The sequence below is a fragment of the Sceloporus occidentalis genome, unplaced genomic scaffold (genome assembly GCF_023333645.1).
Source record: "Sceloporus occidentalis isolate IW3139 unplaced genomic scaffold, rSceOcc1.0.p SCAF_3, whole genome shotgun sequence".
NCBI classification, from domain to species: Eukaryota; Metazoa; Chordata; class Lepidosauria; order Squamata; family Phrynosomatidae; genus Sceloporus; species Sceloporus occidentalis.
In genome coordinates this window covers 134,609,437-134,627,671 of record NW_028316983.1, presented here as the reverse complement: position 1 = coordinate 134,627,671, position 18,235 = coordinate 134,609,437, and the positions used below count along the sequence as shown (strand labels likewise).

The 18,235-nt window shown below is 41.2% G+C and overlaps 1 protein-coding gene across 2 annotated transcripts in view; it reads left to right on the top strand.

The window, feature by feature from the left end:
* Positions 1-508: 508 nt before the first annotated feature.
* TENT4A (terminal nucleotidyltransferase 4A) overlaps positions 509-18,235 on the top strand; it is a 36,345-nt gene continuing 18,618 nt past the window's right edge. For both annotated transcript variants that reach the window (XM_089516385.1, XM_089516383.1), the window contains exons 1-5: positions 509-1,278; positions 7,481-7,604; positions 8,292-8,338; positions 12,783-12,903; positions 17,251-17,358. In XM_089516385.1, coding sequence (XP_089372511.1) covers positions 527-1,278; positions 7,481-7,604; positions 8,292-8,338; positions 12,783-12,903; positions 17,251-17,358 — 1,152 coding nt within the window. In that variant the 5' untranslated portion in view covers positions 509-526. The remainder of the gene's footprint in view (positions 1,279-7,480; positions 7,605-8,291; positions 8,339-12,782; positions 12,904-17,250; positions 17,359-18,235) is intronic.

Genomic DNA, 18,235 nt, shown 5'->3' with positions numbered 1-18,235 from the left:
TATATATATATATATGCACACACATATACATATATACACACACGTGTGTGTGTGTGTGTGTATCTAAAAAGAAGTCAATATATATACTATGTATCTATATCCTTGCTTTTATGAGAAAAGACTCAGGGAGCTGGGGATGTTTAGCCTGGAGAAGAGAAGGTTAAGAGGTGATATGACAGCCCTGTTTAAATACTTGAAGGGATGTCATATTGAGGAGGGAGCAAGCTTGTTTTCTGCTGCTCCAGAGAAACAGGACCGGAGTAATGGATGCAGGTTACAGCAATAGGGAGGGAGATATTATCCTCTGAAGGACTCCATTTTTGTTGAGGGCAAGAGGGCGTCACAGGAGGCCCGCACTGCGCAGGCGCGGCAGGGAGAGAGGGCGCGGGCGGCATTCTATCTCCTTATAGACCTATCCTTAAGCTTGGCTCCTCCTCCTCCTGTCGTCATCGTCCTGGCCCCGCCTCTTCCTGCCCGGGGCGCGCGCAGCGTGAGTGAGTGACAGTCCAGAGAGGAAGGCGGGTGGATGGATCCCCGCGTGGCCTGGATCCAGCCCGAGCAGAAAGGCCCCGCCAATGCCCTCTGGATGCAGATCTGGGAGACCTCGCAGGGGCGCCATGGCGGCGGCGGCGGCGGCAGCGGCTCCCCGCCCTCCTCGGCCGCCGCCTCCTCCTCCTCCTCCTCCTCCCCCCTCTGCCGCCCCTCCGCCAGGCCGCCCTCGCCGCCTCCTCCTCCGTCCTCCTCCGAGCCTCCCTTGAGGAGGGCGCCTCCTCCGCGGCTGCTGCTGCTGCAGAAGTCTCCCTCGGCCTCCTCCTCGTCGTCCTCGTCCTTCTCCTCAGAGTCCGACAGCCCTGGGCCTGGGCCTCCTCCTCCTCCCCCTCCGCCTGAAGGGAGCCCCGCGGAGAGAGCGGCGGAGAAGGAGGAGGAGGAGGAGGAGGAGGAGGAGAGGGAAGAAGAGGCCTCCTCCTCCGCCGCCCCCTCCTCCTCCTCCGCCCCGAGCTATCCTTCCCCCCACCTCCATCACCACCACCACCACCACCATTACCACCAGTACCACCCGGGCAGGAGGAAACGGGAGAACAAGGCCAGCACCTATGGCATGAACTACCTGCTCTCCGCCGGAGCAGCGCCAGCACCAGCAGCAGCAGCAGCAGCAGGGCTGGCCCAGAAGGGCGGCGGGGGCGGCGTTGGCGGCGGGGGTCCCTGCCAGCCCGGCTGCAACCTGGCCCTCCACGGCACGCCTTGGAAAAGCCGGCCCTACAGCCCCGGGATACAAGGGTGAGGAGGAGGCTCCCCCTGGGATCCTTGACAGGCATCTCGTGTGTGTATATATAATATGTGTGTGTGTATGTATATATATGGACACACAGATATAGGGATATATGCACGTTTATGTGTGTGTGTATATGTAACTCATACATGTGTGTGTGTGAGAGTAAAGATACATACATCTATCTATATACATCTACATGTGTCGCATATATATACATCTATATATGTCACATATATATCTATGTATATACATCTATGTGTATCGCATATATATATATATATACATCTATGTATATACATCTGTATGTATTGCATATATATATTCCTATGTATATACATCTGTATGTATCACATGTATATATATATGTGTAAAGGTGTATGTTCATATATGCACATGTATGTATGTACACATCTATATGCATCTCATATGTATATACAAAGGTATATGTGCATATATGTTTATACTTGTATATCTCATATATAGGTGTGTGTGTATATATATATATGTATATACATCTATATGTGTCTTGTGTATCTGTATATACCTTTATATGGGAAGGTATATGTACATATATGTATATGCTTCTGTATCTTGTGTTTTTGTGTGTGTGTGTGTGTGTATTATACACACACGTATAGGTATATGTACATGTATGTTTATACTTGTATACCTCATGTGTGTGTGTGTGCATATGAATGTATGTATATACATGTATATGTAGCTTGTGTATATGAATATACCTGTATACGTAAAGGTATATGTACATATATGTACAAACATGTATCTGTATGTCATATATCTATATATGCAGAAGTATATATATATGCGCACACACACACATACTTTATATATAATGCATATATGTGAGCTCATAGATGTGTGTGTGTGTGTGTGTGTATGAATGAATTCATGCTTCTGGGTCATGCTCCAAAATGGAGGGCGTCTTGGCAGTCCTCTTGGACAGGAAGCAGGGATGGAGGACGTGTCCTGGAAAGGGAGGACATGTCTGGTCACCTTGCAAGGAACTGCAGCCCTAGAAGGGGTGTCAAGCTGTATTACTTTCTCCATTGTGGATGCACCTGTGTGGTGGGAGATCCATGAAGACGCTCATCCAGGGAGACCAGAGGCCCTCCTTTCCCCAGACATGCCCTTCATTTGAGCCTTCTGCCCAGGAGGAATTCCAAAACCTCCTCCATTTTGAGCAAACCTAAGAAGCATGGATTTACATTTACATGAGTGTTTTCAGCTTTTATTTGGGCATGTCCTGCATTTCATGGTGCCTGGTCCTCCTTTGTGGTTATGAAATCTGCCTACCCTGGACTCATCTGCTGCTGCTACTACTTTAAATGCAATGCAGCTTTGGGGAACCAGTTTGAATTGGGACCACAAGGCTGGTGTGGGCGAAGGAAAAAGGTTAACTCCATGATGCTATTGAGGCAATAAAATTCCTCTCAGGCCCCAGGGGCCTAGTGCTGAAGGAGGGGTGTGTGTGGAGATATCAAAGTATGAGAGCCTGATTTGTATTGCCTCTTCTTTGCTCCTCACTTCTCTTAGTTTTCCACTCAAAGTAGTTAGTCGTATTTAAATAATGGTTTTTTTTGACAAACTTCATAAACCCTTTGCTATGTTTAGTTGGGAGACCGCCAAGGAATATCAGGTGCTGTGGGCTATGTTTCAGAGGAAGGAACTGGCAAAACCACCTCTGAGTATTCCTTGTCTAAGAAAACCCTATGGAATTAATGGGGTTGCAATAAGTCAACAGGTGACTTGGAGGCACACACACACACACACACACACACACACGAGCGGTCAGAGAATTAATGGTAAGTGCATGCACAACCTGTACAATGAAACCTTAGTTTTCAAAGTCAACTGACCCAGCCAAAGGAGGCTTTAATTAGTAGGAAGTATTAAATGTGGCCTGCCTCTTAATGCAGGATTTTGCATCCAGAATTCATATCAAATTCTTGAAAAGCAGTGGCTGAACCTCACTTAGATTTACTTTATTCAAGTAAAACACCAATGGGAAAGTGGTATGCCATGGTTCTCTACTCAGTAAACTCTTTCCCGCTAAACCTATTGTGCCACTGCTAGTTTTGCTGCACTGTCTCTAGAACGGTTACATTTCAGCCACATTTTCTTAGATTAGAGAATGGTGTTACCTGTGGGTCTTTGGACAAAAGTGGCTTATCATACTTCAACCTTTTCAATAATCACATTATAATTGATTTTCCAGAAGCAAGAAGTTTTAAGAAGTGCAAAAACACCATAGTGTTGCATCAATTTGTTACTCTGTTTCTCTTTCTGGCTTATTGATGCACAATAAGCTGATGTGGAAATGTCTAGGGTCCTTGTGGTTGTCTCACAAAACAGTTGTTCTACTGAATGAGACAAGAATTCTGGTATATTGATAATGAGCACACTGCCTACCATATATACTTATGTATAAATCGACCTCATGTATAAGTCGAGGGAAGGTTTCAGAGTCAAAATCCTGGATTTTGATATGACCCCTGGATAAGTCGAGGGTAAAACTTAGGGGACTATAAGGAAGGATGGAAAGGGGGGGGAAATACCACTTCCGTCCCGCCTTCTCCTCTGGACCTCTCCCAACTGATTCCCAGGTGCTGAAGGAGAGAGGTTTTAACATCGGATTGAGAAAGGAAGCAAGTGGATTTAAATGGAGAGGTTTTTCCTTAGGAAGCCAGGTCTTGCAAAAGAGAAGCAATTGGATTTAAATGGAGAGGTTTTTCCACGGGAAACCAAGGATTGCAAAACGGACCAAGAGAGAAGTAAGTGTTTTTAAATGGGAGTTTTTCCCATAGGAAGCAAAGGCTTGCAAAACAGACTTGAGGCAGGAAGGAATTGGTGTTCAGTGGAGATTGGGGCATAAGGCTTGCTTGCTTTAGGACCCTTCTAAGCACTGCTGGTCTATTGACCCTTCTATAAGTCTACCCCCAAATTTTAGGGGCAATTTTGGGGCATACATTTCTCAACTTATAGTCGAGTATATACTGTAATCCTTCCCACTTAGTTTCCTTCTGATAGCAGGAGTGGCAAAACCTACAGCCCTTTTTTCTTTAGCACTATGACCAACTAGGAGTTTTGGTTGATCACTTCCAAAGAAGCCACCAAGCATATGCAAAGGTCAAATTCTGACCTTTTAGTGGAATGGAAAGCCTGGAATTACAGTTCAGACTAAACAAGCCATTGCTAATAGTTTCCTGGTTTATTTAGCTATCCCTGCTCTCTGTCAGGAGGTAGTGAGGGGGAGTGATAGGTTCATTACTGATTTGCCAAAATTCACAATAACTCTGGATTATTGTGTACAGGCTGGACCGTTCTCTTACAGCCATCGTATGATGTCTTTGCTTGGAAAAGGTTATTGTATGCTTACTAGTTTTAAAACTGGAATGTTTTCAAACAGATATATGCTACAACACTGGGCTCAGAAGCATTTCAATAACATGTAAAAGTGTCCAGAAAGAGTGCAGTACATTGCAATACAGTAATTCACAGAAAATTAGTCTAGTGAATACTGGAAAACTTTATCAGATAAAAGTATACTTCAGAAATGCTATGTAAGAAGGCAAGATAGCGTTTAACATACTGATTTTTTCCCCCTTATCATTCTTGAAGTAGATTTTTCTTGGATGATTTTGTACCAGTTTGGGTGCTTTCAAATCACACTTTAATTTTGCAGTCACCTTTCCTTCAACGGATAATTTTATGATCATCAAAACAATGTTATTTTCTGTTTTTTCCTGGTTTTGTACATATTTTTCTGTCTCTTTAAAATAAAAAATAATCTTTTGGGAAATGAAGCCATAATGCCTTTTGACTGGTAGCACTAGGAGCTGTCCATCTGGAAGCACACTTGAGTTAATTAGTTTTCTGTATATCGCTTGTACTCCTTCAGGGCACTTTCAATATAATATTAAATCTTTCTTGGTTCTTGTTGTACTGTTAGCAGTATGTACATATACAGGTGGCCCACCTTATCCATGGATTTTTTATCCACGGATTCAAGCACCCACGGCTTCAAAATATTCAAAAAAAGTATACATTCTAAATAGTAAACGGATACCATTGTGCTATGCCATTATATTTAATGGGACTTGAGCAACCGCAGATCTTGTTATCCATAGGGGGAACCAAACCCTAGTGGATAACAAGGGCCCACTGTATCAATTTCCAGCCTCTCTTCTTTCAGCACCTACATTATAATGATGCCACACATTAGGTCTTTTCTGATTAGATATTATGACTACCTCATAGAATCATAGAATGTTAGAGTTGGAAGAGACCACAAGGGCCATCCAGTCTAACCTCCTGCCATAAGTCTCCCATAGTGCATGGTTTCCAGACCCTTCACCATTTTGGTTGCCCTCCTTTGGACATACTTCAGCTTCCCTTTTAAATTGTGGTGTCCAGAACTGGACATAGTATTCTAGGTAAGGCTTGACCAAAGTAGAATAAAGTGGTACTATCATTTCCTTTGATCTAGACATTATGCTTCTATTGATGCAGCCTAGAATTGCATTGGCTTTTTTAGCTGCCGTATCACACTATTGACTCATGTTCAATTTGTGGTCTACTAGAACACCTAAATCCCTTTCACATGTTAAGACAGGTGTCCCTCATCCTATGTCGGTGCATTTCATTTTTTCTGCCTAAGTCCAGTAGCTTACATTTCTCCCTGCTGAAATTCATTTTGTCAGTTTTGGCCCAGTTTTCTAATCTATTAAGGTCATTTTGAATTTTGATCCTCTCCTCTGAGATATTAGCTACTCCTCTTAATTTGGTGTCATCTGCAAATTTGATAAGCATGCCATCTGTTCTTCCATTCAAGTCATTGATACATCAAAGTAACCATGATCTCTTTACTGTTTTGGTTAGTGAGTGAGTTTTGCTCATTGTTTATAAATTAATTAGGCATATCAGTACCACCACTCTTTGTTGAAGCTAGAGAAGTAGGCTGAGATCTGTTCTGCTGATGTGGTTCTAAGGTACTCCAGGCACTTTGACTAATGTCAGCAAAACAAAGCCTCCCTTTCTTCGGTCTTTCAGAAATGGGGAGAAGGTGAGTCCTTTCCCTCTCTGTCTGGGCGGGCTGAGAATTCTCACACTTGCTAGAAGAGAATGGAATCCTTGCAGTGCCAGGATACTGTAATAATAATAGGATTTATTTATATGCCGCCCAATCACTGGGAATCTGGACGGCTTACAACAGAGGGGATAATAGATGGTTCCCTGCCCTCAGGCTTACAATCTAAAAAGACACAACACAAAAGGAGAAGGGAATGGTGAGGGGGAGAGGGGATCAGGTCCAGCATTCTTCTCTCCCTCTAAGGCCTGGACCAAGGCAGATGGACTGGAGGGAGGGCTCTTCTTCAGGCTAGCCCTGATGGAGCTGGACCTGCCTGGTCAATTCCCTCGCAGGCCGGAAGATGACAGTTATGGAGGGAGGAGTCTCTTCTTCCAGGCTAGCCCTGATGGAGCTGGACCTGCCTGGTCAATTCCCTCGCAGGCCGGAAGATGACAGTTATGGAGGGAGGAGTCTCTTCTTCCAGGCTAGCCCTGATGGAGCTGTATAGATGAGTACAGAGTTTATAAGTAGGACCTGCAACAAAATGTACAGCTATTTTCAGCAACAGAATGGGGTGGTCATTGTGCATATATGTGTGTTTAGGGGTGTGTTGTTCCCACTATGTGGAGTAGATATTACTGTCTTGTGTGTGTATGTATGCCTTCAAGTCCCCTGCCAGTATATGGCAACCCCATAATTTCATATGGTTTTCTTAGGCAACAAATACTGAGAGGTAGTTTTGCCAGTACCTTCCTCTGAAATGTAGCCTACAGTACCAGGCATTGGTTGGCAGTCTCCCATTCAAGTACTCATGCAGGCTTAACCAGAAGAGATCTGTGCCTTTAGAGGATTTAGTTTTATAGGGGCGTGTGGGTCTGTGTGCACGTGTATAGTAGTGGTAACTCTCATATTCAACAAAACTTTATTATTCTAAGGCCTGCCATCAATTTTTGTTAAGTCTGTAACAAAGTGTGTGTTTAAAAAGAAAGCCCTAGTATAATCCAACAGCTAGAGTGTTTTTCTTGGGAAATCCAGATTCAAATTCCAGGTGAGGTGCTACATTAACACTTCAGGTATTTCTCTCTGATGCTATTGATCTTTTTTATTTTTCCCCATAGGCTCCATGAAGAAATAATGGATTTTTATGACTTTATGTCCCCTCGTCCTGAAGAAGCAGTTATGAGAAAGGAAGTAGTGAAGAGAATAGAAACAGTAATTAAAGATCTTTGGCCTACAGCTGATGTGAGTGCATCTCAAACGGATATTTCTGATTTTTGGAATGTGAGCAGTTGACGTCTGCCTCAGTATTTTACTAGTCTGAAGCCTGCCCTTTGTTCCTCAGTGCCTTCTGGCCCTTTTTAATATGAAGTAAAGTTTATAACTCTCAAGACCCAAAATATACTACTCTGACTCACATGAATGTGAAAATATTTATGAAAATATATGAATGGCCATATATTTTTCCCCTCTCAGCCATATAAAAATTACTTATGGCTCAGGACACTGCATAGAAAGCCTTGAAGCATTTCCTCTGGCTGCCTTTATGTCTATTATTCTTAAAACAAAGGTGTTTGGAGTGGTATAGAGAACCAGTAATCAGTATACTAGTTTCCTCTAGCAGTAGTTTCTCATGACAGTTGAACTGGGCGGACTATGGTTAGAGGAAACTAAGAGCGAGAAGGACTTCATGCACAAGTAGAAAGGGAAGAGGCAATGCACGGAGCATTTCTAATCAGCAAACCATGTATTACCTGTGAATCTGGTCAGTGTGTTCTCTTGTGTAAACAAGATAAGACTAAATAGCTTTAGATATCTGCAACTACTTTGTGTAAATTTCTGAAGAAAAGGCAATGTAGATTTCTTAAAGATATTTAACAGTTCAGTATTTTCAGTAGGGAATTCAGTACTGACTTTGTTTTTCTTTTCCAGGTTCAGATATTTGGAAGTTTTAGTACAGGGCTGTATCTACCAACTAGGTGAGTCCTGTGGTCTTGACTAACATTTACGGCTCTCATCAGGGGTTGTGTTCTTGTTACCTGAGTTACAGATGTACATAGAGATTTACATAGGATGAGAGAGTAATTTTTGCTTCATTCATGAAAGAGATGTAAAGGAGATGAGGGATAGCGATATCATTTATATTTCTATACCACTTAATAGTGAACTCAGTGATCTCTAAGCGGTTTAAGCCAATTGCCCCCAATAAGCTGGATACTCATTTTACTGACCTATAAAAGGATGGAAGGCTGAGTAAATCTTAGAGCCCTGGGATTGAACTAATGAAGAATACAGTTTGCATGTAATATCTATAGATTCAAGCATCCACCACTTGAAAATATTCAAAAAACAATATAAATTCCAAATAGCAAACTTTGATTTTGCCATTTCATATAAGGGGCACCACTTTACTCTGCAATTGCATTTAATGGGACTTGAGCACCCATGGATTTTGGTATCCACTGTGGGGGTCCTGGAAGCAAACCCCAGCATATACCAAGGGCCCACTGTATACATATATTTCATTTTTATGATTTTAGACTTAACTGCACTACAGTATGCAATAGTGCCATATAAACATATTCTCACTATCTCTGTGCTTAAATTTCATGTAGGTGAAGAGGTTGTGTTTCATTTCACCTGAATTATGTGGGATATTGATTTATTAGTTGACCAGGAAATACAAACTAATGAAAAAATTGAGTAAATACTATTATCGTTTAGATCATTTAGAATATAAAATATTGCACCATTAGGTTTGTTATGTTCTTAAGATGTGCAGTTTTACATCGAGCAATGTGATTACATAGAAAACCACATGTAACAAAACAGAACTATAAAAATGTTATAGCAGAATGTTTTTACCTCTGTTGTCTTCAGCTGCTCTGAACCATAAGTGAGCTTTACTTGAGATGGCAGTTACAGGATACAGAAGGTGGAATATTTTACAATGGAGGGATGATGCTGGATGTTAAGTTAGGATGTTATGTTACATATCCAACATTTCTCCATTTTTTCTAATGCCTTTGCTTCTCATGGTGTTTCTGTTCCAGTCATTGACAAATCACTCAGGCTGCAATTTTTCTGAATTTAATATTCTGGGTTTTTTAAATATCAGCACTGCAGATTTTCTTATGCATAGGTCAGTGGTTGCTTTACCCACCTGGTGGAGGTGATGTCCTGGCAGTTTGCACTCAGTGACATACATAAGATTACATAAACTTGTTTATATACGTTGTGCCATGCCAAATGACAATGATCTTAAAGATTATCATCTTGAGATAAGCAGAGTTGATGCAGTGCTTGAATTAACAGGGACATGATCCAGAATTATTGATTGGTGACTGGAGGATAGTTCTCACTTTCAGTGAGAGCCAGCATGGTAAAGTTGTTGAGCGTTGGACAATAACTGGAGACAAGGTTCAAATCCTAGCTCTGCCATGGGAACTCACTGGGTGACCTTGGGCAAGTCACACTCTCTCAGCCTCAGAGGAGGACAAAGGCAAATTCACTCTGAAGAAACTTGCCAAGAAAACCCCATGATAGGTGTGCCTTAGGGTTGTCATAAGTCAGAAATGATTTGAAGTCACACATTAACAACTCACTTTTCAGCATATGCTGGAAGCCATGCTGGAAGAAGCGGCCACATGCACCAGAAAAAGTAATGGCATGCATGCTGCTGCAGGCCGGCGCAACCACAAGCCCCTTTATCTTGTGGGGCTTGAGCATCCACGGAATTTCCCTTACTGGGTTGGGGTCTGGAACAGATCCCCCATGTAAGGGAAGGGACCACTATAATGGGAGGCATGCTTATTAGTTTAGCAACTTGTTCAGAGTTATATGCATCCCATTTCTGCTTTATTTCCATGCAGTGTCTCCTACATGGCATCTTGGGAAAACTGTCTATAGGCCATAGATCTGAATGATTTCATGGTAGATAGGTAGATAATATGCATGCATACACACTAGCACACAGTGTTGCTTGGGAGAATCCTTGGTTTGGCTCCAGGACCCATTGTGGCCATCAAAATGTGGATACTCATGTCCCTTTATTTACAATGGCATAACAAAATGTCCCTTGTATAAAATGGCAAAACCAAGATTTATTTTTTTTTGTAGAAAAAATGTTTTTAAATATTTTCAAGCCATCAGTGGTTGTATCTTTGGATATGCAGGGCTAACTGTAATTGTTCCTAATTATAATTTTGCTTCAGTTGCTCTGTAGGATGAGTGCCTAACTCTTTGGGCACTCAAACATTCATCACATTGTGTACCGTTCTCAGTTGTCCTTAAGAGAGCATGCCTCTCTTTATCAGCTGCCAAACACACTATTATAGATGAATGAATGAAGAACTGGGATGTCCTGCAAGTGAATTTCCACCAGTGTATAGCCAACTTAAATGCTAATTCCGATCTTCCCAAATATCTCTTCCAAATCCATCCAGCTGTTTATATGTGGTAATAAACAGACAAAAACATGTTTTTGTTTGCTGTATATACTCATGTATAAGTCTAGAAATTTATTCAAATAAAAAGGGAGCCATCCTTTGGTGAAAGGCAAAAGGGTAATTTGCTTCCTCATGCATCCAGCCTTTAGTGGGAGCACAAACGGTTATGTCTGCTGAAATTTTGTTAAATTCTTTGGCATCATTTTCCTTTGCTTCATCCTATAGATCTTTTGTCACATGCCCCTAAATTTTACCCTCGACTTACACATGGGTCATATAAAAACATAGTTTTAGCTCCCAAACCTGCCTTCGACTTATACATGAGGTCCACTTATAGTTGAGTATATACGGTATATAGTTAGAACAAAACAATAATTCAACTTGTCATTCTTTTAAATGATGTGGTACATGACTGAAAAATAATGGCTGTGTTCCCTCCCCCCCATAGATATTTTAGTCAGACCGCCTCAAACATCCCACCCAAATTGGATGAAAATCCTTCCAGCTGTTTTCATGTACAGCATCTATTTCATTCTGGGACAAGTCAGGGAATTTTAAAAAATATTTTCTTCAGATGATGCTTCGCACTGATGTTCCTCAAGTGATGAGATGTATTGGCTCCCCTTGTCATGTTTTTGCTTGCCTGATGTGTGTGTTGGTGGCATGTCATTGACAATAGTCTTCTCCCACCTTATTCTGAGGACGTCAACCTTTGTCATTTGACGTTTCTAATCTCCATATCAAAACCGTAGCAGAAAGGAAGAGGTCGCAGCAGAGCCCTCAATGGCGAAGGCAAAAGCAAGAGCAAAAGCTCCTAGGCTACCACTGTTGGCAGCTTGCTTAACACAGCTGCTGGTGGTAGTGTTAAGACTTTGGATTTTGTTGTTTCCATTTTTTTCCTTTCCTGTTGTGAGCTCTGCTACTGCCACCACCATTATTGTCCTCCTTTCGATATGGGATGAATGTTGCTTTGGCAGCAGGTGGGCATGTGAGTGGGTATGGGGAGCCTGCTTCAACCACAGCTCTTCTTTGCTTTACTCTCCATTGGGTTGGGGTAAGGGAGTATCTCTTGATGTGATGGGCATTGTGCTTCACTCCCACCTGAGGTAGTGAGAGAGTTTGGGCATCTCCGAGGTTGGTGATTTTCCAGCTGTGTGTCCGTACAGCATGTTTTAATAGAATTCCCCATTTTTGCACATTGGAATGTATAGTGTTTTATTTCATTGGTTGCATACTACCAGGATCTGTCACTGGGCTGGGCACTGCTGTGGAGCCCAGTGTCTTGTCTCTGGCTCTCCCAAATTACTCCTCTTTTGTATTTTATACAGGTAACTTGCATTTTAAAACTTAAATTTCCAATGTATTCATTATCACTTCCTTCATAGTGCCTCCCTGGGAGATAGTGGAGTGGAATGGCACAAGCTGCATCCGCACTGCAGAAATAATCCAGTTGGACACCACTTTAACAGCTATGATTTAGTGCTATGGCGTTCTGGGAACTGTAGTTGTGAGACCAGAGCTCTTGCAGAAAAGTATGAATGTCTCACAAAACTATAGTTCCCCAAATTCCATAGCACTGAAACATAGCAGTTAAAGTGGTGTCAAACTGAATTATTTCTGCAGTGTGGACACAGGTCCTGTGTTCTAAGCAGGGTTGAAGTGGGTAAGACAGCTCACTGTGCCTAAATGGGAGAAGAAGCAGAACTGGTGTGAATAATTTTCACTGTGCTTCATCTCACATCCCTGTGGGTACACAGGGAATATTCTGGTAATTTAATGCAAGAACTGTCTCAATGTGGACCATGAAATATCACAAAAGAATGTGACATTACTTAGCGTTTGCAAAAAATTAGAAAAAAGTTGAATTCTTTGTATTAACCTGAGCTTAACACTTTGGTTTAGTAACATTACATATATGCAAGGATTGTTCCATTTTACTGCTAAGAAATGTTGTGTTTATTTTTATTATCTATAGTGATATTGATTTAGTGGTTTTTGGAAAATGGGAAAGTCCTCCTCTACAGCTGCTGGAACAAGCACTAAGAAAACACAATGTGGCTGAGCCATATTCAATTAAAGTACTTGACAAAGCTACGGTAAGTAACTGAAACAAGTTACACTTGATTAAAAGTATCAAAGTTTTATTACTGCTTATGGCCAAAGGCCTTTGCGTAAAACAACAGTACATACAATATGCATACAAAATAGATACAAAATTCAAACATATTGTATTTGTATCAAAAATACAAAAAAATAGATTTAAAAGTTAAAATAATTGTTATATCCAGTATAAATTTACCAGATATCATCATCACCTTTACAGTTTATGGCTAACACTGTTATATATTTCTTCCTGTTTTTTTGGCTGCTAGGGCATACAAGGCTACTCTCCAGGTCACATATTTGTCATGGTCTACAAGGAGTGGACTCTGACAAGGGCTAATTCTGGTTAGGGTGTCACAAAACGTTCCCTTGGTTTTCTATACATTGCGCAAAACAATATATGGTGGACAAGGTCCTCTATATACAAGTGCGATCCTTTATTGATATGCCTTTATGCTTCCCATCTTTACGTATATGCTAGGTTTATCATATTCAATCTTAATTTTAATGAAAAAAAGTAAAAGCAGCTGAGAATAGCAATAGAAACCCACCCTCTATTTAATATAAACTATTCTCTCTTTTACCTGAATTGTAAAGTGAATCTGCTTTATATTAATTTGGAATAGTAACATTTGAATCGTAATCTTACTTAGCTAACCTAACAGTTAGAAAGCAGGCAAATGCAAGTAGATAAATAAGTACTATTCTGGTGGGGAGGTAAACAGTGTTCTGTGCTATCATGCTGGCCACATGATCACAGAGTCGTCTTTGACAATGCTGGCTCTTCGGTTTAGTAACGGAGATGAGCACCACCCCTTATGGTCGGACACGACTTTACAACCTTGTCAACAGGGAATACCTTTTCCTTTTACTTACTTAATGGAATAAAAGTATTTTTTTGCTTGCTGGGATGGACTCTTCCCATTTCATCTAACCAGATCATTTCAGTATAATTCTCTTAAAGTTTTCTAGATATACTTGATTTTAAACACTTTATTGTATCAGTGGAAATCAGCATTTTCCCATTGATTCTTTATTACCCACTCTTTACCATTTCCTTCCTGATTTTGTATATGATGAAGAGACTGAAATATCTCAGAACTTGCATTCAAATTTTGGTTTGCTTCATGACGTTAGTACCACAGTATGAATTTTGAAACATTCATTCTGCAATTCCTGAAATGTGAGAAATACCAAGCATGATGTTAAGGGTTTTTTTTTTTTTTTGGGGGGGTGTTATTTGCACTTACCTCATATAATTTATGAGAACATTACATCAAATAGAAGAGTCAGTTCCTCTTTCTAATAGAATTCTAGAAGCTATTTTAAATTTCTCTAGTAGCACAACTGTTCACATGGAGTATTCAGTTACATTTCTCTCTCAATTTTCAGTATTTTCAAATAGCCAATTTCTTTCATTTTGCAGCTCTCTGTTCTACAACATAGCTTGTATTTATATCTTCCATATTTCACTAGAGCTTTTATTGCCTTCAGGGAAATTTAACTTTAGTTACCTCGGTGGACTTTCTACCAGTTCCTCTAGTCGCTGGTAACCACTGGTTATTAAGTTTCACTGTTAATGAATATTTCCTCCTGAATTGTTGTTGGTTATTACATTCTCAGTTCATTTCTCCTTAGTTTACTAGAGCTTGAAAAATTTAGTCTTTTGGAGTACAGTTCTCAGAATCCTCTAGCCAGCATAGATAGTGGTCATATTAGTGGGGGATTGGAGCTCTGCTGTCAGCATTGAGTCCAAATTAATTCATCATACTGTATTCAAAACCACATAGAACATAAATCTATTCTGATGCAGCAGGGCTGGTGAATCTGTGGTACTCCAGGTGTTGCTGCCACTGTTCAAACTGAGAATTATTATTACTGATTTATGTGATTTTCTTGATACTCATTCATTAGCCATGTGTCTGTCTTTGTGTGCAGTCTTCAGTGGTATCACAAACTTTGCAGTTTGTTTTCATTTGTTTTTGTTATTTTAAGTCACTGAGTTAAGGTTCTGCCAGCATCTCTGGCAAATTATGTTGTGTCTCTATGCTGTCTCTAGGTTTGCTTGTGGTGACATTTGAAAATTCCTCTTGGCCCATGTTAGGCTGGTTTAGCTTGTGAGTCATAGCTTCTGATGAGGACTTGCATTAGATACCCTACTTTTGTAAGGTATCTCATTTGCCTACTGCCTTTATTTTACTAGTGCCTTTGAGGCTTCAATTCCTGCTTTCATATCCTATCATTTCTTTCCTTGTTAAAGAGCTAAAATAGCACATTTCTGTTCTGCTTTAAATCTCTGGTATTTCATTAGCTTCAAGAGTTCAAAGGTTCAGACAGTCATTTGAACTCTCAATAAACAGATGCACATGCTGTTTTTAGATTACCGCATTGCTGTAGGAGGTGCTCTTTTAACAGCCTAAACTTAAGTGCACTTGGAAGTGAGTTCCACTGATGGAAATGAATTGAATCTAGATCTCCAATGATGATGGCTTTAGTATTCTAGACTCTGAATATCTTAATTTGGTCTTTAGAAGGCAGGTTGTATTTGCTTCACTTTTGATTTATATTGGAGAGAGTGATCCAACAATTATTTGAAAATGATGTTATCCTGTCACTTTCTGTTGTCAGAATGTGGCAAGAGCTCAAAATCCGATTCTCACTTTCTTTCCTATCCCTGTGACAGAAGCAGGGAAAAAATTCAAAAAGTAAAATAAATTCATTTCATCTTTCTTATTAAGGTGTCCAAAATAGCTGGTGGCAACATAAGTTATGAGTAATCAAACAGTGAGATATATTGAAGTGGCACATAAAGTAACCTGAAGTATGAGTCCATTTGCAACTGCAAGATTAAGGAGCAAGCCATGTCATAATAATAAAATAAATTACTATTTCAGCAGCGTGGACCCATGATATCCGCTGAGTTTTGGTTCCTGCCCCCCCCATAGATACCAAAATCTGTGGATGCTCAAGGCGCATTAAGTACAATGGCATAGTAGAATGGTGTCCCTTGTATTAAATGGCAATATCAAGGTTTTCTTTTTCGAAATAATGTTTTCCAATATTTTCAAGCCGTGGATGATTGGATCTGCAGGGAAAGAATCTGTCAATGCAGAGGATTGACTGTACTTTGAAGGGGGTAGCTGTATTAGTCTGTACAGCAAGGACAGCTGAATTTTGTGGCACTTAGTTGTTTTTATTTGCCAGAAGCTTCAACAGATTACCTTAATTTAAGTAAACGGCCAGGTTTCCTTTCTCCTCAAACAGTTGAATATGGCACAGCAGGCTGTTTGACAGAAACACTCATGGCTGCAGTTGCTGCCTGGACCCGGTAAATAAAATAGAAATGGCAAAAGTTCTGCATGAGCTAAATTTGACAGTGACTATGGCCTCAAACAGATGGCCCAAAGGAGCTGCTGCCGGCCTGATTGGAAGGTGGGATGTGCACATGACTCACACCTCCGGATCACACAGAGGCTGCCAGGGCTGCTTAATGCAATCCTAATCTGGCTGCAAAAGGAGCAGTTTCTTAGCGACCTTTTTCCCGGCCCTTTCAGGTTTGGGACCGCAGCATCTAGTTGCCACAGTCCCATGACGGTCCTGCAACTATCGGGGCAGGACTGGCCTCTGGCCACTCCTTTTGCCCCATCTGCTTCACCCCCTACATCACCTTTCCTAAGGTGAGAAACTTGGTGGCAGTCTATACACAAGGTAGGGCAGTGCTGTTTTCAACACTGATTTTTAAAAATATTTATTTTAAACTCTTAAGTGTCAGTTGTCCTTCAGGTCAGAAGAATGTTTGCAAAGGGTTGCACATGCAGCTGCCATTTTCTGTGCTATGATGTATGCATCATAGTATGTTGAACAATGCACTCATGAAACAGTTATTGCTCCCAGATCAAAATAGGCCGTTTCTCTGGAAAGAAAGTTGGTGGTAGCAGCAACATTCCTGTGGGAGAAGAGGGAAGAAGCAGTGCAGATATGGGTAGAGCATAAAACTGGCTGCTGCCTCCAGCTGGTTATTTACAAAGATGATCTCGATCAGGGTATTGGTTGTATATCATCTGTTCTTCATTTCAGGGTGGGGATCTTGTGGACCTACATGTTTCCCCCATCATTTCTAGCTATTGCTCATGCTGACTGGGGCTAATTAGAGTTAAGAGTCCAACAAAATTTGGAGGGCTACAAGTTTCCAATTTCTGTTATTATCCACTGTTTAATTGTTTTTATTATGTATGCTGGGGTATATTAAATGGCATGATGAGCTGATTGATCAGCCACTGAAAAACATATCAGGTGACTTGTTAGAATTGGTTGACTAACTGTTTTGACTACTGTTACAGGTACCAATAATAAAACTTACTGACCAGGAAACAGAAGTTAAAGTTGACATTAGTTTTAATGTAGAAACTGGTGTGAAGGCAGCTCAACTTATCAAAGACTACATGAAGGTAAGACAGTGGAACAAAACTCAATATTTCACATGATTTGGTCTTTTTGTTGGTTTTAGGATTGCAATAATAGAGGCAGCTGGCAGGGAAATTATAAGTAGCAGATAACGGGTGTTGTATTTAAATGTCATTGTGAGCGTCTGATAGCAGGCATTGATAAATTAGAAATACAGTCCCTCAACATATGCTGCTTTGATGCTCACGGTTTCAATTATTCATGAGGTCAAGGCGCATGCACTTCTTCTCATCCTTCCCGGGCTTTTCCCCTGGGGAGGGAAAAAGCCCAGGAAGGAGAAGCTGGAAACGATGTGCGTGCCAATCCTGCCCCTTTCCAGGATGAAGAGCTGTCTCTTTCATCAAGCAGCTGTCTGCCTTGGGAAGGGGTTTGGGGAAAATAATCCCCCAACCTTTTTCAAGACAGGGAACGGCCTAGGGAAGACAGCTCTCTTGCCTTGGGAAGGGGTTTGGGGAAAACAAATGTGCCCTCTTTCCAGCCATTCCAAGTTTTCATTGAGCTCCCCTTCCAGCACCTCAGAGAGCTTGCTAGAGCTGTTTGAAGCTTCGAAAGGGAGATGGGGGCACGCACGCGTGCACTGCTCTCGCCTCCCACTTTATTTACGAATTTTGACTTTCGCAGGGGTCTTGTGCCCCTAACCCCCGTGAATGTCAAGGGTCAACTGTACTCCTCTAGGAGAAAATCCACAACTATCCTCTGACATATTTCCCAACATCTATTCACCCTGTTCCCAAGGTCCTTCAAATTGGAACAGCCCAGCCAGACACAGAATGAATTATAATTTAATAAAGCATTCTATATCTTTTCTTCAGATGTTGTGAATGCCATAGAAGTTACCTCATCTAATGACTTGAACATTGC